Source organism: Sitophilus oryzae, unplaced genomic scaffold (genome assembly GCF_002938485.1).
Source record: "Sitophilus oryzae breed Bouriz unplaced genomic scaffold, Soryzae_2.0 scaffold_1974_pilon_pilon, whole genome shotgun sequence".
Lineage (NCBI taxonomy): Eukaryota > Metazoa > Arthropoda > Insecta > Coleoptera > Curculionidae > Sitophilus > Sitophilus oryzae.
Window position 1 is genome coordinate 1,184,065 of NW_022146695.1, and position 26,660 is coordinate 1,210,724.

Consider the following 26,660-nt stretch of genomic DNA (forward strand, 5'->3'; position numbering starts at 1 on the left):
TCTATAGGAGATAGACGAAAACTAATAGGGTGTCTGGAGCTCAATTTTTATCAAAAACATGATGGTGAAAACCTCACATCGATATCTGTTACCGTTTCGGAGTTACGGGGTGTTTTTAAAAAATGTGCATTTTTAACAAATCGCTGCAACTTGTTTGCTATGGAAAATTATGTATTTTTATGAAAACATTTCCAAAGCTTCTTTTTACGTAGAATATAATGGTTTAAGTATAATTTTTTTAAAGTTAATAATTCAAGAGTTATCAACAGAAAAATTGATTTTTTATATGAGATACCCTGTATATTTTTGTATATATCATTGAAAAGAGTTTAAAATTACTTTTCTAAAAATATAGCACACTTGATATTTTGCTCTATTCCTCTTCGAGATATATAGAGTTTTTAAAAATTCGCCCACTTTGAATAAGTAGGCTTTGAACGGTGCCGGCTGTAATGCAAAAAAATTCTAACTGTGAGCAGCAATTAAAACGAAAATAATATTTGTAATGAGAGATGCAGAATTTTATAACAATTTAAACTATATTTAGCAACATCAACAAATTTAAACTATATCTAATAACCATAAAAATAAATAGAAAACCGGCGAGACATGAGATTTTGCTACAGGTGTTCAACATATCTTTCAAGAGAGACATTTGTACACTTTGCATGAAACCAATAATTATAAAATAAACAAGAAAATCATAAAATAATATAAACTCAGAAATTCAAATTCAAATGAATTTCAAATGTGTCAAGTGAAACGTCAAACACAGAGGTCAAAAATGGAGTGTCCTGATATTTTCCTTAAGTCTTTTTACTCAAAGCTCCGAACTCATGGATGGCTAACCCCTCTTAATGATGATGGTGATAAATAGATAATACAACTTAAAAAATATAAATCTCAGCTACCTTGCTGCAATAAACAATCGCTTATTCTTCGCTAGAGTCACGCCATCTATCAGACCCTAACGGTAAATTAGCCACATTAGCACTTCATCCCGGCCGATATTATTTAATTATGTATTAAAACGGTCAGTTAAACTCGCCGGCTGTAATTCGCGCTTAATATTTAATCGGCGCATACCCAACTAACGAAATTCGCATTTTTACGGTTGGCAGTGTTGCCGAATCCTTTCGAAAATCTTAGAATGGTTAGTTTTCTATGGAATATAATAACATCTCACCTGAAGGACTTCTCAGAGTTACCATTCAGAGAATAACAATATTTTACAGTTTAATATTATCATCATGTCGAAAATTGTTTACATTTACAAGTTATCTTTCACCTGTTGTTTTTAAAATTTTAATAGTTCGATGCTATAATAAAAAGAAAAGAAAAAATATCACTCTTTGCTGTGGATATGGAAGAACGACAATTAAACCAACTCTAAAGGATAGAGACTAGAGTTAGGTCAGGCATAAACAAACCACAATAAATAACCCGGTGAATAGGGTAACATTGAAACTGGTAATAAGGCAAATAATTGAAATACCACTAGTTTATTGATGTGTATATCAAAGTACCGCAGTTAGTCGGTTGTTTAAACTGCCAATAACAAGCTTTATATTGTCGCTCAGTAAAATTCCGCATTCCTATATTGTAATTAAACAGTAATAATTAATACACTAATTTTGACAAGTTACTAATTTTTAAAAGCAAGGCATATTTATTTAGTGAGTGCCATTTCAGTTTTTAATTTGAATTTTGATATTTATTAATTTTAGTGTGACGAAAAAAGGTATACAGGATATCTCAGAATTAAGTGCAAGTATTTTAAAAGGGGTGGTAGATCTGATCAAATGGAACATTTTTCTATTTACCACACTGAAAAAAAGGATCTCTCAGTCGAAATGAATATGACTTTGACCCAAAAGATTGGCGCTTTTCAATAGGGCCAAGAACGACGTTTCTTTGCCCAAAGCATTAACTATCTTTTCATAAGCTTTAAAACATTTCTTTAGAGAATAGAAGAATCTATCTGTCCAAAGTAATTTACTCTTGACCCAAAATTAAAAAAAAAATTATTGAAAAGGGACATTTCTTGATTAAAGAGACACTTTTCTTATACCAATAGCGAATACCATTGACTCAACTAAAATTTATTTTGATCTAAGAGAAGTCTATACATCATATACAGGCATATTACGATGTATATTATTTTCTGATAAATTTACGTTTTCCTGGTCTGTAGTAAGTAAAGTGATATTATTTTCCTCGATAGTAGTTATTTCTACTTCTTCACTCCTTGGAATTTTTTGGGGTGGTTCATCACTCTACAAATTACAAAAAAATGTTACATCACGATTAATCAAAGTAAAGCAAACAAATTATTAAAATTATAAGCTTTGGTCACATTTTGAATTTTTTAATACGACGACTTGAAATTCTAAAATTTTTGTAATTATTTGCATAAAAAAATCGATACCTATATTCTTATTCTATATTTAGTCACGCATGTATTATCTAAACAGGTGCATTAGGTAAATGTCTCTTACCTTCAAATATAGAAAATAAATGCTCTAATTTCCATTTTCTTCAGAAAAAATTTGTCCATAAAAAATGACAAATGCATATTAATAACGATTACTAATTTGTTATACGATATGCGTTTAAAAAGCAAATTATGCAAAATTCCAAGTGGAAAATTCCAAGCAGCAAAACCCGTGAGTACTATGATGTGCTACCTGTGCGACTGATAGGACTGCCGACTGATTGTATATACCGCCCTTCGTCATCGTCTTTGCGTGTCGTTATTATTTTTCATCAAAAGAGAATTTAGCTATTGGAAAAATGGCCATGTTTCTTGAATGAAGTACTTCCTAGCGTATTTTTGTTATTATCTTAAAACAAAGTAACTTGCACTTGGTTGAATGAAAATAGATTCAAGAGAAATTTTCAAATTTTTCAAGAGAACAAGTTTTCTTGACTTAAGAGAGTTTTTCTTCAGGCAAAATTATTTCTTTTACGCTAAAATAAATTCTCTTGCCACTAAATTTTTTTTTTCAAGAACGATGGCGACTTTAGTTCAAGTCTATCTTTTTTATCAGTGCATTTTTAAAATAAATTGAAAATAGCCGAAAATTAAAAAAAATAACATTTTGACAACCGCTGGCAACAATCGGTTATCAGTAGCAATTACTCGTATCTCTGTTCCTTCGACGCTCTTTGTTGCCACATCGACAAGAAAGTGAGTAAATACATACATACTGCCATTACTCGCTGACGAGTATTTGACACGCATCAAGAAGACGGTTGCGGAAGGCGTTTTCTTTCATGAGCTTTTCTGTGATTGAAAAGCCCTATACGCGATTTTATCTCTCTTTCGCACTCCGGACATTCAAAAATCTCATTACTTTGTTGCCTCTTTACTTTTCTCTTACCATCTATAAGCTTACCGTAAAAAAGAGATTTTGGTAGGCAGTTTTCTTGCATTCTGCATACGTGACCAGCCCATCTTAAGCGAGATTTTGTAATCATGACTTCAACGCTCTCGCAGTTAGCTTTTTCAAGGACCGATACGTTTGAGACATGATGGAACCATTTGATTCTAAAGAGTTGTCTAAGGTGTCTCTGTTGCAACTTGTTTAATACGTTCATGTGTCGGCGGTACGGCACCCAGGTTTCGCTTTCATATAGCATGGTGGGGATTATTTTTGCTCGGTACACTTACTACAAGTTTCGTTTTTGTGCTCAAGTCATGATTGTAGAAAACCCTGTCTTTTAATTTCCAGAATGCTCTTGAGGCGCTGCTAATCCTATGCTGAATTTCGGAGTCGATATTGGCCTTTTCCGAAATCGAACTGCCGAGGTAATTGAATTCCGTTACATATTCCAATTCTTCTTCTCCGATTTTTATAGCATTGTTGTGATCTTCGGGGGGAGTGCACACGATTTTAGTTTTATCGATGTTCAGCTTAAGGCCCAAAGCTTCGTATGCCCAGGTATATGTGTTCAACATTTCTTGTAATTGCTGTAACGTTTTTGCAACTAGAGCGCAGTCATCAGCGTATTGGAGTTCTGTGATGAATTTTGTACGTTTTTTTTTATGTTGAACAGACCGCCGTCGTATCTGTATCTAATGCCCAATCCTCTTTCCTGTCCGTTGTAATTCCGCTGTCCACTATAATGGAGAGCGCTGCCATAAATATGTCGAATAGAAGAGGCGCTAAGACATCCCTGCCTAACTCCTACGTACTCCTAGTAAGTAAAAAATACTTGACTAAAAACTGTCTTTCAATATTCCACACCACGTATAACCAAAGGGGTTGTGCAGAGGTTCGCTATTTTTTTAAGAGCTATTCGACAGTATTGCCAGTATACTGGATATTATCCCACAAAATAAATTAGATGAAAAAACTTACCTAGCATTAAAATAGTGGACATCAGTAACGCTTCTTGATCAATAACAGCCTATGGAAAACAGAGTACCTCGGGCATCGCATGACGTAGTTTTACCTTGAACAGTTTTCGTATAGTCCAAATAAATTAGACATAAATTCGTCATATAAATATTAGTTTGTAAATAAGTTTTATTCTAGTCAACTAGACTGGACCAACAAAGGATTAAAAATAGATGGAGAATATCTTAACCATCTAAGATTCGCTGATGACAGTCCTAATTGCCAATAGTCCTGAAGAACTACAAACACAAATTAACGAACTAAATACAGCCGGCAATAAAATATGTCTCAAAATGAATTTAGCAAAAAAAGTAATGCACAACGAACTAGTAGACAGAAAAGACATTCTAATAAATACCACAAAACTGGAAATAGTAGAAGAATAAATATATTTGGGACAACTAATACACAGCTCTGGATCTCTAATACTAGAAATCAACCGAAGAATTAAGTTAGCATGGAGTACTTCTGGAAGAAACTCAAATCATATTTAAATCTAGAATGCCACTTCATCTAAAGAACAAAGCATTCGACCAATGTGTACTACCCGTCATGACCATGACCTATGCATGCGAAACCTGGACACTTAAAACGCAAATTATAAGGAAACTGCTGGTCAATGGAACGAAATATGCTGGGAATAACCAAAAAACACCGTATAAGAATAGAGTGGGTACGACAAAAGACCCAGGTAATAGATGTCATCCACAGAATCAAATCCCAGAAGTGGCAATGGGCACACCTGGCAAGAAGGACGGACAACAGATGGACCACAGAAATTACAACATGGTATCCACCAGGAATTAAGAGACCTAGAAGAAGACCAAATCTGAGATAGGACCATGATATTAGGAAATTAGGAGGGATAACTTGGATTCGCATAGCCAACAACCAACAATAGACGACAATGAGTCGTACTACAAAGAGAGTATCAAAATGTGCGAGGGAGGCTACACCATAATTGGAAATAGTTGACTAAGGTGATAGTGATAATCATGATGAAATAAGTTTTATTACATTAGCGTTAAATAGTTTTTAGTGTTGCTTTTTTGTGTTAATAATTAGACCTTTTTATGCAATCCCAGCAAGAACGTAACAATAGGTTCGTTCCAACCCGCGTATGAAACGGTTTCTTACAGTAAGGAGTTTGCGCAGAAGTTGAAAAGCGTTCCAACCGGATTTTCTGTCGGTCAGTAAATCATTTGTTTTCTGTTCCATCTTAAATTGAAAACTGTCAGAACGGTTTGCAAAATTTTCTCCTATCATTTATCCGACGCATGCGTATTACCGTTATGACATATAACCAAGCCATAACTAATAAAATAATAGCAAATTTGATTATACTCGTATCTGTTTAAATAATTTAAACGAGCTGTTCAACTAATTAAAGACTTGTGAATAGATATCATAATTAAATCGCAATAAGTAGTAGTGAGATTAGTGACGTGTCGTTCATGGAAAGTAGTGATGAGGAGGATTTAGACCAAACCAAACCAAACCGTAGTTTCAAATTGGTCAGAAAACAATTCATTTTACAGACATGCGCATTGGACAAGATTTGCAAATTGTTGCAAATCTGTTTATAACCATACTCATGGTTGAAACGAATCTAATAATTTCGCAAATATCGATATTTTTTTTTCATCGACTGGATTGACGTTTGTTTGGAATTCCCATGTGAATAAATAAACGTCCGACGTTGTCAGGTCGGCAACATCGCCGCGGGTGCTTTTTCCGGTTCGAATATCAAAATTAAACAATTTACTGGAGGCGGGAACAGTGTATTTGCATTTGCCACTCCATTATTGGTGTAATATTTGCCCCGTATAGCTTTATATCTAGACAGTATCGAATTTTATTTATTACGTAGAGGCTCTCGGGTTGTGGGGGGGGGCAGGTGGGGGCCGCATCGATGCGGGGGGAGATAAATTAACAGGCGATTATGTTATTCGAGGCAGCGGTGTGGAAATTCAATGAAAAATATATAATATAATATGAGTTTAACTGAAAAAGTCGATTAAGCTGTTGTGTATGTTGGCGTGCGAGTTTAGTTGTCAGGGTAATGATAATGGTATGTATTTATAGTTCTCTTCGTGTAAGTGTTCCTATCATGGGGAAATATTTGTGCTATCTAATACATACGAGTAGATACATTTCTAATATACAGGGTGTGCTTTAAAAAAATGACACATTAGGGATCTCGTAAACCAGAATAGATACAGAGATGATTGAATTAGAGAAAATTGCCCCTATTTTATAACCCTACAAAGTCGTGTTTCAAAATTTTTAAAAATTCGATTATGTACAGGGTGTCATTTTGGTTGAAATCATACGGTATCTTCATTATTAATGAAGATCGGAGGATGCGGTTTACACAAAACACAAACCTGTCTCGCGTTTTTGTCAAACGGAAGATGCTGTAAACAACATTTTCATTGCCTTCTTCGTTTCTGAGCTACAGGGTCTTTTCGAAAATTTTGCAGTTTGGGACAGCCCCCGTATCTCCGTTATTGTGGATGATATCGAGCAGGTGAAAACTGTTTAGTGTAGAACTTTTTGCATATAATACAGTGGCGTAGTGTATTTTTCTACGAAAAACATATTTTTGATCATATATATAACCTAACGTTATGTTTTTTTCAAATCATATTATGGTCCGGTCTTGATTATGAGCTTCTCAAAAATACAGGGCGGCCCGAACTGTATTCCGGAAACTTTGGCATATTCTGCAGATAAAAATATGTAAAAAAGTTCGCATAAGTGTATGTCCTAAAATACTTAGTTTCAGAGACACAGGGTGTAGAAGTTTAATTTTTATTTCGATTTTTTTCAAATAATTTATGAAGTAACGTCAATATTTGGATGAAAATTGGTGTCTGTGAGTTCTTTGACATGATAAATTTGATTTTGCTAAGTAAAAAAATATACATTTACGACGTTTTTTACGTAAAAAATGTCTCTTGGTAAAAATCCCTACTCCGTAAGGTTTCTCAAGATATTTGGAATCGAAATTATCAGTACTGTCATATTGACATAAATTAAACATGTTGACTAAATATTTATTAAAGTGGAATCATAAATTTGAAATGTTTTACTGCCAAATTTCAACAGAAACTATTTTATCATAATTTTTTCCCAGGAATTTAAAAAAATAAAAATTTCCTAAATTTATTATTTCAGTCAAATAACTATCTACTCAACATGTTTATTTTTTTGTCAATAATGATATGTATTGACTATTTCCGTTGTAAATATCTTCAGAATGGTTGCTCGTAGCCATTTTTACCAAGAGACATTTTTTACGTAAAAAGTCACGGAAATGTAAATTTTTTTCACACAGTAGTTTTGTACAGGTACGGACGAAAAGTTACCTATTACTCTTAAAAACAATTCATTCGATCAATCACCCATCCGTACCACGAAATCGGCAAAAAACTCTTATTTCACATCACTATTAGGCGGTACAAATTTCTCATATTCAAACTTAATTAAAAAAGTGCAATTTGTTGTTTAATGAATGTTCTAACTCACAAAATAAAAAAGTTAAAGCCCGGGATAAAATAAAATGCCGTGTACATTACTGTTTTCCGCCAGTAATACCCCGAAAATATAATTTCACCACTACACACCCGATCCTTTCAGTCGCGCAACCCCTCTATTTACCCGCTAGACCATCTGTCTCCCTCTCTCGTCGGCGAATAAAACAAAAATAACTGTTATTAAAGCGACATATAAAACACCCCTGGATCGTAATAAAAAAATACACGACCTCCCCCCGCTCCCACCCCGCGCGCGCGCTCCCAACACCGTTTAATAAAAATCCCCGCGACCGCGGCCAGCTCTATACGGCGGCCCAAATTAAAAGTGAAGTACCCTCGGGGGCACACGTACGAGCGCTCACCCCCTTCAGTCAACCCCCTAACCCTGCTTTCGGGCTCCCTTTAGCCGTTTGTGCTTGTTTGACTTCGGTTTAACGAGGGGTGGTGGTGGTGCTAAAAGGGAGAAAAATGGGGAGTTGTTGCAATAACGGGATTAAATTTGAAATAAAATAATAAGGGTTGGGGGACCCTTAAAAATAGCGTACGATTAGTAAGTACCATACGATCGATAAAAAATGGCGTCAAGCACGGATGGAGGATAGCAATTATTGATGATAATTTTAGCGAGGTCAAGCCCTAGATGTCATTACTTGGCTCCGTACTATTCACACACATTTGGCATTAATTTTTTTTTATAATGAAAAAAAAATTACTTTTGAATGGTGTAATTTAAAATTCTAGGAAAATAATTTTTTGGAAATAGATTTGTGTGTCGGAAACGTTCTATCCTTTTTTAATCTTTCTATAATTATTATTGTTAATTTTTGACAAGTTTTATGTCAATTCTTAGTAAATGACGTTTACAGATTCATCTCGTCAAAATTATTATCGATTGTCATTTCCCAGCCGTCTTCGATACCGTTTTTATTTCGATTATACTGTCAAAACTTACATATACCAGGTGCGTCTCAAAAGTCTCACCCCTATAATTTTTCTTATTTTTTCAGATAAAAAAAACGAGAATTGGATGTTACTATATGAGGATATGAGTAAATTAGGATTGATTGATATATCCAATTGTTTTTGGTCACTTCCTGTTTCACCGGAAATGACACCCTCGGTATTTTTTTACTTTATTCGGCAGAAAATGACATTCTGAATAGAATGACATATCATATGTCAACTTTTGACATTCTCGCTTAATAAAAAATTGTATTTTAAAATTCAATCTAGAGTGCCATGGCTATTAAAACGCTAATTCTTAATCAAGGAGCCTTGTTTTTAGTGTCTTCTTCTGGCCAGTTAGAAAATGCTCAAATCGTATTTTCAATCATATCTCAATTTTTTTAAATGGAACGAGGGTAGCTCATTAGCATATTTGGAACCACACACTTGATATTTCGAGTCAAATTTTCGTTACGAACCGCAAGTTATAATTTCAAATAACCCATATGCGAAAATGCCAAAAGTTGACATATGATATGTCATTCAATTCAGAGTGTTGTTTTCTATCGAATAAAGTAACAAAATACCGAGGGTGCCATTTAAAAATCAAAAGTTGTAGTCATTTCCGGTGAAACAGGAAGTGACAGAAAACAATTGAATACGTCAATCAATACCAATTTATGTCAAATAGGTACTAACATACCAAATTTCGTTTTTTAACTAAAAAAATAAAAAAGCTATAGGTGTGAGCCATTTTTGAGACGCGGTATAGGCCAACTTTGATTTATTCTGGTCAATTTGGGGAAAATCATATTTCGGGGTAAGCCAATTTGATAACCTCAGAATATTACCGTCAGTTTTCTGTTGGTTGGGACACAAAAAACAGGTTGGAACACAAACAAACTTTTACCCAAATAACTATACAGGATGAGTCTTAAATAAGTGTAAATATTTTCAGGGCTGGTAGATCTCGATAAAAGAAACATATTTTCTTTTTACCGTTTTTCAAATAAATCCAAAATAACCGAGATATTTCACTTTGAAAATTTCCAAAAAAAAGAATATTTTTTGCTAAAATTTTGAGAACCACTGGATCTTTTCTGGATTTTCTTTCTTGTAAATTTAATCTACTACCTAGGTATTATCAACAAATTATATTTTTTAAAACCAAAAAAAATCCAATTCTTTTTAAATTCCCAATTTTCAAAAAAAAATTGGGGAAAAAAAATCATAATCGTATTTATGGAGTCGTATATTTTACTATCCCTTAAAATATTTGCACTTATTTAAGACTCACCCAGACAAGACATTCTCAAAACAGCTGGTCTAGAACAACGTGAACTCTTTCAAATCATCAAGAAGAGGATAATAGCCTATTTGGGACACATACTACATGGAGAACGCTATCACTTTCAGCGTCTGATTCTCCAAGGTAAAATAGAGGGGGGCAATAAGCCGAAGGAAGCTATCCTGGCTGAGAAATATTCGTCATTGGATAGGCGTCCACTCCAAGTCGTTGCAATTAATACAACCATCTGATGAGGAAGAAAAAGATGAACGCCTACGCAGGAATCTGCACGGCATCTTCAGAAGAAGAAGACTCACCCTGTATTTTGTTTTTCCCCGTATAATAATGGTCAGATGAGTACTTTAATTTTTAACTTAAAAAGAGGCTAAAGGCGGACTCTGACGACTCGTGTACTTAGCAAGTATTTTTATTGGCATACAGGGTCTTGCGAGAATGCGGCGTAGCTCCTATAATAAATAACTTAGAAATTCTGTATAGATGCCCGACGCACCATGTATATGTTACGGTTAAAGTCCGATGTCCGGTTAATGTCGACATTAACAGGTTAATGTTTGGGTTTGGTTTTGATTTTGGTTGTTTTGTTGTGTGTTATTCTCGAGATTAACCGGGTAATGTCGATATTAACCGAATATCGGACCTTAACCGTAACATATACCCTGTATACAATTACAAATGTTTGTCAAGTACACGAATCGTGAGAATGCGCCATGAACTCCACAAATTGCGTAAAAATCATCAGAATTGGCCCACTAGAACAAAACATAAGGTTCGTTCCAACCATGAATCATAAACAGATTTGCAACAATTTGCAAATCTTGTCCAATGCGCATGTCTGTAAAATTAATTGTTTTCTGACCGATTTGAAACTAGGGTAGGAACACCTGCTTAACATTTTGTCTGTCAAGTGACAATTTTAAATAAAATAACATAACCTAAAATTCGTCTAAGGCAACATTGAGTAAACAAGGTTGTTGCTGTGGTTGTTGTCTCTGAAAAAACTAGGAAAATGGCTCAACGAGGTAATTATCTTTAAAGAAAATACCAATTTCAGCAAATGATTATTTTATATTTTACTTGATGCAAAGCACGAATATTGCCATATTGGCCAACTTGGCTATTAAAATGCTGGCTTATTTCAAACCTTTCAGCTATGTACGTGATTAGCACTTTGTCTTGTAAGCCTAAAATATTCAAAGAAAACTTCATTGGAATATTGAGGCACGGTTTCCTCTGAAAATATTAACACAATAAGTGATTAGATAAATTTATGTGCAAAAATGTCGATTTTACCTAAATAATTTTGATTATAAATTCTGTGCTCATCTAGTAGCAATTCTAAATCCTCCTCATCACTACTTTCCATGGACGACACGTCACTAATCTCACTACTATACTCTTCGTCACTCATGATATCTATTCAGAAGTCTTTAATTAGTTAAACAACCCGTTTAAATTATTCAAACAGATACGAGTATAATCAAATTTGCTATTATTGTATTAGTTATGGCGTGGTTATACGGTAATACGCATGCGTCGGATAAATGATACGAGAAAATTTTGCAAACCGTTCTGACAGTTTTCAAACAGTTTTCAATTTAAGATGGAACAGAAAATATCTGATTTACTAACCGACAGTAAATCCGGTTGGAACGCTTTTCAACTTCTGCGCAAACTCCTTACTGTAAGAAACCGTTTCTTACGCGGGTTGGAACGAACCTATAATATTGAAGTTTAAAATACGTACATAAAATTTTGTTGGTTTTTACTGCGGGTCAGTGAGGGTAGTTAAAATTGTATTTCGGGTAGTATGCGAATACTACCCTCAAAATACATATCTCGTTCCTCTTCACCCCACATATCCGACCAACGGTTGTCCCATTATTGCGACAGTAAATTTGATTATGCGTCGAGGGGTAATAATATGGTTTTGTTATTGGGGGATGCGAAAAACGGAATAATTAGGCAAGATGTCGACGGAGGGATGCGATTTTATTTATAGAATTAGTGCCGGGAGTGTTACGGTCAATGTTGTTTTTTCTGTTTTGAATTATTAAACTATGAAAATATTTGTAAAAACAAAACTATACAAGGTGTTTCTTAATGACATGCTAATAAGTAAGGGGGTGATTCTTGGACCTATTACAAAGGGGCGTCTATTAATTTTGTGGGACGTTTTGAGGATTTTTTGATCCTCTCTTACCCCCTTGTTCATATATTATGTCGTCCCTCTTATCTCTCTCCTCTAATCTCACGTGAAATCTTTCTCTCGTTGAAATCTTTCGTTTTATCATCATTTTTGGAAGAAAGATCTATGATTAGTTTAAAAAAAATCCCAAATTTATCATTTCAGTCAAATAACTATATCTACTCAACATGTTTATTTTTGTCAATAATGACATGTATTGGCTATTTTCGTTCTAAATATCTTGAGAACGGTTGCTTTTAGCGATTTTAGCGATAGAGACCTTTTTTACGTAAAAAACACCGTAAGTTTATATTTTTTAATCAGTAGTTTTACATAGGTACGAACGAGAAGTTATTACCCTTCAAACCAGTTAAAAAATATGTAGGTGGCGCTCTCTACAAGTAGGAGTCATATTGACATCAAAATCAAATTTCTCATGTCAAAAAACTCCCGGATACCAATTTTCATCCAAATATTGACGTTACTTCAAAAATTATTTAGAAAAAATATCGAAACAAAAATAAAACTTCTACACCCTGTATCTCCGAAACTAACCATATTAGGACATACAATTTATACGAACTTTTTACTTTTTTGTCTGCATAATATGCTGCCGAAGTTACCGGAATGCAGTTCGGACCACCCTGTATACAGAGTGAGACTTAAATAAGTGTAAATATTTTTAGAGGTGGTATAGTTCATACCAATTCAACTTTTAGTCACGTGATTAAGCTTGACCGGCGCAGCGTTGCCCACTCTTACATATTTTCTTTTAATGAAAATATTTTAGAAAACAAAAATAAATTAATTATTATAAATAATATAAACAGATATTAAAATAATACACAATAACGGGCCATTACTACCGCTTTTCCCTTCAAAATATTCTAATAAGATTGCGATCAGTTTTTTCAACGGCTATTAAGCTATCTTGTACACTTCTGCGTGGTCTGCTAGTAAAAAAATTTAAGCTTAAAGTATCACAACACAATTTATTCAAACCAAAAAGTCAAAACGAATGACAATGTCAGGCAATAATTAAATAAATGTGGCAACTTCACATTTTGTAACAGTTAAATTTCATCGCTACGACCTCTGTGTGCTAGCTCATAAATTATCGCAAATAACTATTATTTTTGCATCATGTTTACTATAATTTTATGGTTAAATATTATTTTATTTAAATTTTACAATTATGCAACCCGATATACACCGCGATATACAGCCACGGCTACACAATATTGTCACTGGACCACTCACACCAGCAGTAGTAGGCTTTTTGTCCATCTCTCTATATCTTTGATCATCACCTCCGTCACTTGTCACTGTCAGATCAAATCAGATGTTTTTGGATTTATTTATACTTTGTTCTGGTTGTTGAAATTTTTTATAATTATCAGATAAAATTTCGTAGTTAAATTGGTTATTTTTGATTTGGATCGCAGTGTGCAATTCGTTCTTTTAATTGTGGAATTTCTGAGTTTAGTTCGTTCATTGACCGGATATGAAATATGGCTGTTGGAAAATATTCTAGAACATCGTTTTTTTATTTATGCCTTTTTGTGAGTTGGACTAGTCGAGATATATAGTTCTCTATCTATATCCTGGAGGGAGATTTCCGGTTGAAATCTGATTTTGTGAAGGAAATCGAATCCTTGCATCACTTCTTGTGTACTCCCCGACAGAGAATATCGTCGTGAAGCATTCCCTGTTGGTGAATAGCAGGTCTTCGTAAAGAAGGATTAAGGCTTCCGAAACACATTTGGTCAGAGACGTGGTTGGATTTTGATGATTTTTATGGACCGCCGACCAATTTCCGCAATGGGATTAAAATAGCCAAATTTTCCGACCGATATTCCGATTCCACGTGCCCAAGAAGTCCCCGAATAGTTCCAAGGTATGCTATAATTCTTCTGCCTATTCTAAGTCAATGCTCAACTGATTTTTATTCGTATTGTTGACTGGTTTTCGACTTTTCCACGCCCACGTGGTGTAGAAAGATTAGTTGAGTGTTATCTTTCTTAAATCTTATTTGGTTGTTCGTAATTGTAGAGCAAGAAGACCGATCCAGACCGTAGTGCACAGAACAGTCCAGAATTCCATTCTGTTGCCCGTGTAGAGGTACCCGTTGGACATCATAAACCCTCGTTGAGGTAAAGTTCAGATTTGATTAGTCCTTCTTTATTACCTTTATTAACTCCTACTTAGTTGTGCTAGTCCTTGTTCTATAATTGAGGCTCTTTTCTAAGACAACCAATATTATTTAGGGTTTTTATGTCACCGTTTGAAATCCTACACCTGCCTGGTATCTGTACATTTGCTGATGGGCTCCAGTGACAGTACACTGAGCTGCTGTACCCTGCTGTAACCACCCCATAGCTATACACTGTAGCTCAGCCGGAGGAATTTCCAAGTAATTTCAAGACTGTAGAGTAAGATCGTTTAGATATTAGTATAATTTTAGATTTGATTTATGGGTATAAACCACCCTGCTTGTATCTAGTGTTAAGTTAGATAAGGGGGTTTGACGTCAAAATTACTAGTTATTCCATTTAATTTAACTTCTATTTTCTTTTCCAACCTTCCATTTTACATTTTATTCATTTTTTTTATATATATTAACTTTTGATATTTAATAAATTGCTTAATCATTTTTAGTAGTATTATTTACAGTCTAGTCTCATAGTTAAGTTAGAGTCACTTAAGTTCAAATAATTATAGTAAGATTTGTAGTTCATGGTAGTTACACTCAACAGTTCGAGGTTAGTGTTGAAGTCTACTTAATAGTAACATCTTTTATGTCGAGTTCATAGAGTATAATCTCGTGGCGCCCTTTTATTAAGATCTTTGAACCCCGACCACCCGGCTGTTAAAATTAAAAGCTAGTGGCCTCTATGCAACTCATTAACGATTAAGTAAACTTGTGTTTTGTTGAACTTCAAATTAGGAAAGGGCACTGCAATTTTTTACATTGCATTTATTAAGAAATGATTACCAATTGTCTTTTCATAGGACACTATGACGCCTATTTTTTCCATCCCCAAAGGAATTTTGGAAAAAAAAGGATCTTGTAATTTTAAAGTGTTTAGTGGCAATTTTCCCAGAAACATAAAACTACAATGAACCCACCACAAAGCTACATAAACAAACCTATTCTATTCTGCCTCTATTATCCTACAAATTTCGTGTTGTCAAGGGCCATCTGACCGTCCACGCCCTTTCAAAATTTTACCTAGCGCAGCAATTTGAAGACCCAAAAGTAAAAGTTGGCCAAGCTGTAAAAATCTGAACTGGTCTATTTGATTTTTATAGGGGTTTAACAATACCCCTCATTTATTCGTCACGAAACGCCTCTGGCTCTCGGTCTACCTGATAAGGCAATTCAAAAGTAGGTGTAAATGCTGCCGAAAATCTTGAAAGTAGGTACCTACTATTCAAATTTACACAACAACGGCTCAAAACGCTCGAGTTGTTTGTTTATAGTCTTAATTTGTTTGTTTTATATTGTTTGTCTTTTGTCTCCCTTCCTTTTTCGTGAGGATATTTATATTAAGCGAAAGAACAATATTTTTTTATTTAATCAGGATAGGTTACGAACATTTTGCGTTTATTTATTTAAACCATGTGTACTTTGACTGCATAAAGCCCAGTCTACACATAATGTTTTACCTGTCAGTCTTACCGTACAATCAAAAAGTATCAAGTAAAACGGGATCATTCAGTGTTGCAACAAAACTATTGTTTTGCTTATACTGAAAAATATGTAAACAAATTTACAAAAAACTATATGGATTATTACAGTATCTTTTGTAAAAAAAAGTTAGTACTCTTCAAAACAGCTAAAACACATGTAGGTGGCGTCCCCTACAATTAGGAGTTATATTGACATCAAAATCAAATTTCCCATGTCAAAAAATTCCCAGACACTAATTATTTTCATCCAAATATTGACGTTACTTTAGAAATTATTTGGAAAAAATCGAAATAATCTCCGAAACTAAGCATTTTAGGACATACATTTATACAAACTTTTTTACTTGTTTTTATCTGCAGAATATGCTGACGAAGTATCCGGAATACAGTTCGGACCACCCTGTATTACCCGAGAAAAAAATAACAGGATAACCTACAAAAATACAAACTAGCTTCTACAAATAAACATCCTGTATATGTTGGATCACTCAATAAAGGCTCATCATCGAAACCGCAAGGTTCTCAAACGTGTCTCTCGCCGTTTGAATGAACATCCCCGGCGACACAAGATAGGGCAAACTTTCGGGATCCTCGAACATGATCGCTAGAGGGCGTCGTACACAGCGGTAGTAGGGCCTTCTGTGATTCCGAGAAGGTCGCGCTAGTGCACGACCACGAAGACGATTTCAACCGAATTTGATACGGATCTGCCCTTACGATAGAAAGGGAGGCGACGTTGCCAGTTCTACGCTCCCTTTCTTATAAATTATCGCTGATTCTAATATTATATAAATAAATTCAATTAATCTTATCTTATCCGATAGTCAAGCAGCATTAAACGCGATCAACTCAGTAAGCGTCAATTCGAAGTTGATCAGAGAATGCGTAGAGAAGATGCTACTTACTCATCAAGGGATAGAAGGCAATGAAAAAGCAAATGATCTAGCTCGAAAAGGACCGAACACTCCACTAACTGGACCAGAACCGTTCTGTTTTTCAAGCGGAAACCAACTAAAGACGGAACTGAAGAACATGGAAGACTCCATCCGTAACCTGGAATGAGAGACCTCCAACGGTCTAAAACATTCGAAAAAGTTCCTCAGAACTTACAACCGAGAAAAATCAAAGATTTCCTTGATTTAAGTAAAAACAATCTTCGGATTGTCTCGGTGTTTCTAACAGGACACTGTCTCCTCAACGATCACCTCAGTAGGCTGAAGCTGAGATAACAACGGCGAATGCAGATTCTGTAGGGAAAATGGGGAAACACCAGAACACCTTATCACTGAGTGTGCAGAGAAGACGACGACCGTTCGTGCCATGAACTTTGGTACGGCTAATGTCGAGGATGGAGAGCTGGCCTCTGCGGAGCCGTCTCAGATACTGGCTTTTGTTAAATCCATGAGACTGTATGATGAGTTTTAACTCGTTATAACTCAAAAGAGGGGAACGCAAATAGATCTATAAGGTCGCGGTGATTAACTCCCCTCCTAAACATTCTACATTTGTAAGTGTTTTAATTATTGGTAGTATATTTCAATTCGAAAAATACGCCTGTGACACTTTTAAGACACAAGAATAATAATTGCAAATTAAAGCACAACAAATCAAAAAGGGTGGCACTTTATTATAGGCTAATATCCCACTTCTGATGTTCGAAATTAGATTATAGTATTAGAAACCTGTTTCTTTTTATCCTTTTCAGATCTATTGTGGTCCTCTTCTGATTGCTAGGTTACATTTCTTAGTCTTATCCTTTTCAAAAATTCGAGCAACTTGGAGACTCAAAATAGCTCTTTGTCAATGCCGAATGTTACCTGTCCCGGACCAAAAGGATCGAGAGGAACTAATTAAAAAACTAGGTCACGGGAATTTATTATCATACTGTCAATAGTTCTGACTGAACGAAACCCTTTAGCAAGCAACGGGCATGTCAATGTTAGTCGGGAACTATTGTGAATTATTTTAAGGAACTATTCCTTTAGAGGAACTAAAACTAAGGAACTAGAATTCCCACCTCTAATTGGAGGTACAGCACGTTGTCAGATGGTTAATAGCAAGGCGCCACTGTTTAGACCACGTAGAAAGGACAGGTCCAGATAGAATTGCCTAGTAGTAACAAAACGTCCAGGCCCCCAAAACGCCGGTATAACAGCTGGATATCCAGGACATCACAAGAAGGCAGTTGGTAGAATTGACAGGACCTCGACCTATTACAAGAAGAGTAAGATCCAATATATTACATGGGTTTCTCCTGAGTTTTTATTTAATGAATTTTATATTTTGTCTCCTGCAATTTAGGGAGTAACGGCAACGCCGCCACCACCATCATCCATCCGATCCTCATCATTCTCGCCGGCGTTGTCGTGTTTTCTTTTTTCGTTTCGCTCTCTCAGTCAGTGTTCGCTCAGACGTCGCTTGTAAAGGTGCGCGTGACGTCACACAACGATTCAGCGTCGCGACGCCTCGCGTTCTCATTGTCGCCTTTTCGCGCTGCAGCAGAGCGTCGTGCTGGTAATCGCAGTTGCATAAGTGATTCGATTCGCTAAAGAGTCTCTCGATTGGTGCGCGATGTTGTGGTTTTTGTGACTGGTGTCTTCGAGTTAGCTCTGAAAGGATTATGACTGTTTTGTAGCTCTCTATTTTGTGGATTATCTATCTCTATTGGACATAATGTTTAAGACAGTAAGTTTGACTTTGTCTATTGTTTCTTTGTGGTTCTGGTAAACCACGCTTTCTTCAAGAATTTCAGAAGAAAGCCTGGTTTATCACAAGGTTTTATTTTTGTAAAGAACTCGTCCCAATGGTACAATTCTATAGTTCAGAGTTTAAAATTTAGTGTTTTTGGTGTATATGTAACGATTAAAGTCCGATGTCCGGTTAATGTCGACATTAGCAGGTTAATGTTTGGGCTTGGTTTTGTTTTTGGTTGTTTTGTTTTGTGTTATTCTCGAGATTAACCGGGTAATGTTGATATTAACCGGATATCGGACCTTAACCGTAACATATACATCTACCTACATTCTTGTAATTTTTTGTTGTACTGCTAAGAGTTCTAATCAACAATGTCTTTTTTTATTTTTCCTGTTAAAAATGTTCTGTTTGATTTTTCAGGCATAATTTTCAGAATACATTTTTTTTCTATTGTCAAGGTATATTTATTGTCTCTCTCAAGTAATACAGGTAAATCCTCTCACTTATTAAACCCTGAATATTTAATTCATTCCTAAATTAACTCTTGATAATGTTAATAATTATTATTATTAGATAGTATTTTTACAATTAGCTTTCCATGTTTATGACTGAAGTTTAAACCATAAATACAATTTTGTAGTAAAATTTCACGTTTCTTCTTTCCAACTTCACTAAATACAATGCTCTTACTGATAAAACAACAGTAAAACTGACAAGTAAAATGTTATGTGTAGACGGTACTTAGATTTGTATTAAAATTTGTAATAAATGACATATTGAAGTTGGCTTGACAGGAATCGTCGAATGTAATATGAAAGGCTATTTAGACAAAAAAAGAGACTTCTGAACGAAGCAATTTTTGCTTAAAAAGAAAATTTTCAAGTATTTCAAAACATTAAGTTGTTATATTTTATTCTTAAATCTAAAACAAAGTCTATTTATATTGAATCAATACTAATAATTACATAGAGATAAAGATAATATTGTTTAAACATTTTTTATATCCAGATAATTAGCTATAAACGTTTTGCATGTAAATTGTAATTTATTCAAAACACTTAATTGATAATTTTAATGGCCTACTATATCGATAAATTTAAAATCTACGCATTTGCAAGAACTTTAAGCCAGCTTGAATCATATTATTAACCCTCCCCCTTAATAAAATTTGAAAATAATTTGTGTATGAATTGATATTGGATTTTATTACGGTTTGAACGGTTTTCAGGAATTTTATGATGATTTCTATTATAAATAAGGCTTATTGATTCTAGGAAATCTAACTATTTAGACTTCTTGGGGTTATAAAAGTTAATTCAATTTTATAATGGTATAAGAATCCTCATTTTTATGATATTTCTTATTATAAATAAATTTTAAATATGAGTTTTAGGTTTAGGTGATGGTCCACTTTAGGTACGTCGTCAATCTTGAAGTTATTGATGTAAATTTGATATTAATATATTTTACAATTAATGTTTTAACGTTTTAAGTACGGATCGTACAGGAAAAAAAATACTTTTTATTTTTTTTAATTAAATGAAAAACAAAAAATCCGACGACGTCAGTTTTTAGAAAAGCCAATTAGCTATCTTTTAGTAAAAAAGGAACTTTCTAGAGCAAGTCGTTACTTCAGTAGAGACAACACAGATAAACATTAGCATTTATGTAGATATTATTAGAATCTTAATTTTAAAAAAAATTGTAAAAATTGTTCTGGTGCTACAACTAAAAAAAGTTGTTACTTTTAAATGTAGCCTCTTTTTATAAACATCGCGCCTGTAATGATGGATAATGAACTTAATTTACATACGCATTTATCGTAATTACGTGTTTAAACACTTGTTAATTAATAGAGGTAATTGATAATCATTTGTCAATCGTTGGTTATAATAAAAACAAGTGGTTCGTTTAACTTTTTTTTCTCTATAATCGACCTTGCTATTTAACTTAAATTTATTTTTAAAACTATTTAAATACCGAAAATTGATTTTATACTAATGAGTCTTTTTCACGTATGTTTTATTCACAGTGAAATAAGTAAAAATATAGAGACGATGAAAAATTAAAAATAAATTTTTGTAATATTATTTATTTGTTCCCGAGAAACGGTACGGCACTGGCCTATTCCGCAGATGACACGAATAAAAAGGAAAAGGCAATCGTTCCCGGTCGTGTTTACGAAACGCCGAGGGGCGAGGGGAGGTATAGCGCCCCGGGTAAACCATTGTAACGCGATATGGGAGCTCGACATGGACGGCGTCACTTTTTTCTCTCTTTTTTAAACTCAATTTCTTTCTGTATAAAATACATTGTCTTTACGAAAGCAAAAACTTTTTTATTATTGTTATTTTGAAAAAATGCATTCTTCATAAAAATTTTGCTTGTTGTAAAATTGTTAATCTCGTTTATACTTTTCCAAATTTCCATACCGTTTTAGAGAAAATTAAAAAAATATGAATATATTATTGATAGAATTTTAATTAACGTTTCATTTTTTGCTGTTTAGAATGTTAAAGAAGCACATATTTATTTAGTTGAATGCTACGGAAAGGGTGATAATTCTTACAGTGCCATACTCTATTATAGGGCGTCTGGAGCTGGAGCTACGGTCGGCCGGTGATAATAGTTATCGGAAAATATAATCTTTAGCAACAGGAAAAATGTGACGTTAATCAAAATTAATAATAACAATTTATCAAAGAATGCAATCTAAATTACATTACCATAGAAACGCGTTTTGATTTTTAGGACTTTGAAAAAATTCAACTACATTGTCATGTTTATTTTTAATTTTCCCTAAAACAGTATGGAAATTTAGAAATGTATTAACGGGATTAACCATTTTAGAATAAGCCAAAATGTTTATGAAGAATGCATTTTTCATTTACAAGAGTTTCTTCTTCTAAAGACAATCCGGGGACATACTGTATAGTTTTAGGGACCGTGCTACTTAAAACTACATAAATATATTCACACTTTAATTTTACAAGTTAAGTGTTTTTGTGTATTCTGCTGAATTAGTGGTTTATTTTGCTGTTGTGTATTACCAAGTTTCTACCACAAATCTATTGTTCTAGTGTTCCAAAATATACAGGGATGTCAAAGGATGTCCTTGCAGAATAACACTACGGGATTATGATCACTCATTGATCATTCATCTTCTATGGGGAGACATTGAGTCAAAACTTAAATTACAGTTCGAGTACAAGTGATCGTTTTCAAACCATAAACATGAAAAATAATGGAACATTTTTTAATAGTATACGATTAAATATGTTATGAGTAGTAAACTAGACAGTTAAGAGATTAATTTATTTACTTGTTAATAATAATTTTAGAATGTTTCTTTGAATGTGGTAGACAGTGATTCAGTTCTTGAAAAAATTTTGGATTTGTCTCCAAATGCTCTGATTTTTTTCAAGAAATGAACCGCTTCAAAGTTATACACGTTATTTTTAACGATTTTTTATTAATTTACACAAGGTTTCTATCAGATGTATCACACCATTTTCAAGTGTGAACTACTCTAAATTTCTAAAACAACTGAGTTATACTAGAGCAAAGCATACACCCCACTGTAAAAAACTACTCAATTCAGTAGATTGGAACAGCCTGTTGTGTGTTTTTTTCGTGTGCGGACTTAAAACTTTGTCCTGGTTAGGTTTTACATCTTTGCTACTGAAAAATGAAATTGTAGAGAAATGAATTCTCTTCATTTTTTGTTCTATAAAATTTTCTGTTTGGCCAGAAAATAGAACTCAAAACTGTTTTCCACTTTCTCAAAAACGCTACCTCCAGCGCACCTAAAAAAAAATCTCAAAACGATCAGAGAATCGTATCACGATTCTCACTGAACATCGTAATTCGCCAAGGTAACTTGCAGTATCCTATCGACCGTCATTGATTAAAGTTGCATACACATTGTGGGAATGAATGCAATATATCTCATAAACAGTAATACGTAAAAAAAAAGTTACACATCAGTTTGATAGGTTTTTGCTATTTACTTTTAAAAACTTTGCGACAGTAGAAAAAATTGTTTCACCCGGAAAAATGCAAAAAACTACGTTTGAGTGACTTTGGCGCCCTGTAACTTTGTCCCCCTAGGTTTTAGAGGTTTGTTACTTTTAATAATGAGAATTTAATTCTCTTCATTTTTTTGTTCCATAAAATTTTCTGTCGTATCTACGGTTCAGCCAGAAAGTCGAATCTAATTTTTTTGAGTTTCTCAAAAAGGGTGGGGTGGGTGATACGAATTTTCGAATTTAAGCATGTCCAATGGACCATGAGAACTGCTAGTACCAGTGAATGCTATACTTATAAGAACTCTACCACATTACTGTCCTCCATTCACGCAGTTGTGCAGCTCTGAACTGTTCAAGAACGCGATACTCTCACTCCATTCAATTGAGTCATAAAGTTCAGAACTGTTCCTCGCCATATGAAGGCACCAAGCTATCGCGCACAGCTCCTTTCAGAACCGTTCTGAGTAGTCCAGGGCGTAAAGCTCTGGAACTTAAAATTCGCGAATGGAGGACAGCAAATAGGCTCTCGCTGACCCAATGGAAGTCTCACTAGGACCCCACTCTTAGTAAATACAATGCAATAGTTATGTCGCTCTCAGGGGTTGGGTAAAGCGGATGTGTGGACGAAGGAAATATATATTACATTTCAGAAATCTGCCTAAAGCCTTGTTCATGTAGACGCGAATCGCGGATCGCGATTTTGCGAAACTGCTCTCATTGGTCCAATTTTAATGATCATGGCGGCGCTGTCAGAAATTTTAAGATTTTGGCGAGTCGCAAGATTTAAAATTTGGGGGACGGGAAAGTTAGTGTTTTCAACTTTTTGCGAATATTCGCGTGATTTTAAGGTTCGCGTTTGCGCAGAATGGTGTTGTGATCCGGTTATCGATTATTTTGACGACGCTGCCACAAAGTAACTGAAAACTGAAAGCATTTCTCCAGGTGAAATGGGTTCTCGTGCATAATATGTTTTTGATATATATGGTGACAATTTTTCAACCAAGTTATCAAACTCCTGTACAGAGAATCTGTGAAAATTCCTAATTTTTTTCTCATCTTTTGTCCTCATTTCTTGAATTAAATTGCGATAAGCACCTTGTTGCTTACGAAATTTAAATATTTCACATGTCCCAAATGACCTATAACTCCGTTCTCTTTTACGTTTTAACAATAAGTAAATGGCAATTTTGCGCCTTCTGTTCCAATCCCACAATCGTAATCGATATTCATAATCATTAAACAAATTTAAACTCATATTGTATGCTATAAAATATAACATAAAGATCGTAAACACTAATAAAAAACAAATTAAAGCTATCTCGTTATGAGTTCTTTTGGTAACTTTCAGTGGAGCAAAAATGAAATGTCTCTAAAAATTCGTGACTGTATGAAATAGGTCCAAATTTTACGAATATTTTTTGGCGAATCGCTTTCCGCAATTCGCAATTCGCGTCTACATGAAATAAGCGCTTTGCCCGATCCTGTCGTGTTAAACCATACCTAAAATTCCACACACTTGCTTTGATTAAATTTTGCAGAGCTTCAGCATTTGCCATAAAATAGCGAGAAATTTGTTACAAAACCATATAAATTATATATCACTGTAACCACAAAACTTCAATCTATTTCCGTATTGTAACGGAATTTTAAATTATGTCTTTATTTCCGAGAAAATTTAGTCCAAACATAAGGAATATTTTGTTGATGTTTGACCATCAAAATCTTAAAAATAAAGAAGTTGTCTAAAAATATCCTACAATACGGATATAATATAATCTTTTATCTTTAATTTCCTTCTTCATTTGTGTAAACATTCCTAATCAGTTTTACAAAAAATGTTAAATGCCGAACGCTTACTTTGCTACTTTTTCGGACTAGTGAAATGGACTCTTTACCAATTTGATTATTTTGACTCTGGCCTACTTTCTACGTAATAGGCCCGCTGCGATGCTCGCGACCGACCGACCAATGAGCTATTACTACGGACGGTGTTATTTAATCGGCATGGTTTCCAGTTTAATTGGTGGGAGTGGGCGGCGAGATATTTATACAGGGCGTCCGACATAATGAACGAGTAATTACGGTGTTTTTTTTTCTTTTTTCTTTCTTTCCGCTCTCCTTCGCTCTAATAAGAGACCGAGACCGAAAAGGATACCAAGTACTTACGTGGCTTCAGGCCCGAATAGGTTTTCGGTTTGTTTTTTGTATGAAAAATCGGTTTAAATGTGTTTTGTTTCGTATTTTGTGATCATTTAAGGTCGGTTACTTATTATTAGTGGTTTTGATACTTTAATTTTTTAAAATGAGTTTTTAAAAGATGTAAAAAATCTGTCGTCTTGTAAAATTATATTTATACCAATTTTCTTTGCTATTTTGTTAAGAAAAGTGTTTTTCAGTAAAATGTTGGACACTTTTCTATCCCCAATCAAGTGTGGCTTTTAGATAAACTATAATATAATGAAAATATAGTGAAATTATTACTTTATAGGGCCGAAATAAAGAAAAATTCAATGTTGAAATAATTTTCCGTTTTTCTGAAAAACGGTAAGAGACCGCCAAGAAAAAAATAGATTCGTAATCTACGACCTCAAAATAGTGTGTATACCAATTTTGGTGAAAATCGGACGATTTCCAGTTTTCCCAACAATTACCACATTTTTTATTATTTTACAGGTAACACCTAACAATTTCATAATAATGATTATTTTTTTACAGATGGATGTAAGAAGATAGCTTTTATTTTTATTGTTTCAGTGATCCAGGGGGGGGGGCAAATGCCCCCTCTTGCCCCCCCTGTCCGGCGCCCATGCTTGAAATAAAGTATATAGAGATATTTGATAAATGGTAACAGTGGCAACTTCGCTTCTTCGTATGACAGATAACCTACTTATTTCGCGCAGCCGCAAAGAAAATTGAAAACGTGACTGTCACTCGTCGGTTTACTTACTCTGACTTAACTACAATTCATTCATCATGTTTATACCGTGTGTTGATAAGCACAATAAATACAACTTATTACAAGTTTTTTATAATGCCGGGTCCAGACCAAGACGACAAAAAATAACCACGATTTTGAGACAAAAACAAGACTAAAAATGGGGAATTCTGACAAGACAAACTTGAGACAAATTGTCCAGACTGCAAGGACAAAAGTACAACAAAGTCAAAAGTTTAGTTGTTGCGAATGAGTTTTATTAACCATGCGCGATTTCACTGGTCTTGCTCATATTGTTGGCAGCACACGCCATCCACACTGCACCGACAACTTGTCGTAAAATATACGAACAAAACATAGACACTTTGATCTTTACCGACTTGAAACGGGACATTGAAAAGTCTCCGAATTTTGAAACAAAACAAAAATGAGACAAAAATATCGCAGAAATGTATTGGATTTGTCGCAATTTTGTCGTAAAACATGAATGTTTCTGTCTTTTCGTTGTTTTGTCTGCTTGGTCTGGACCCGGCAAACCTAACATGTGATTTATGTCTGCAAATAAGTTTTTATGGGATAAAGCTAGAGAAAAAAGTCACAAAATAATTTTGACTCTGTTTTGACCAAAAATTCTCCACTGTGTGACGTGCTCTTTTATTAGACCACCCTGTACTTGAAATGATTGTGGTATTCTGATATATTATAAATTAGTTATCAAATCGTAAAAATAGGAAGGTCACAAAATTAGCATTATTGTGTTTTCTTTATCATGAAACCTGACAATGAACGATAATTTTATCGCAAAAATTGGCTGCCAACCAGAGTCTTTTTGTGTTTACGCTTCCGCACCAATAACCACTAACTGTTTACACGGTTTGGTGCTCGTTTCAGCACTTGTTAAACATCATCAAGGATTTGTTATAAAGTAA

At 34.3% G+C, this 26,660-nt stretch overlaps 1 protein-coding gene across 8 annotated transcripts in view; it reads left to right on the forward strand.

The window, feature by feature from the left end:
• The window catches only part of LOC115883686 (protein groucho), a 144,572-nt gene that overhangs the window by 30,226 nt on the left and 87,686 nt on the right, over positions 1-26,660 (forward strand). The window contains exon 1 of one of the 8 annotated variants that reach the window (XM_030902078.1): positions 18,461-18,759. The exons of the other annotated variants lie outside the window; for them this stretch is intronic. Coding sequence (XP_030757938.1) covers positions 18,748-18,759 — 12 coding nt within the window. The 5' untranslated portion in view covers positions 18,461-18,747. Of the gene's footprint in view, positions 1-18,460; positions 18,760-26,660 lie in introns of those variants that run through there. 8 annotated transcript variants of the gene reach the window in all.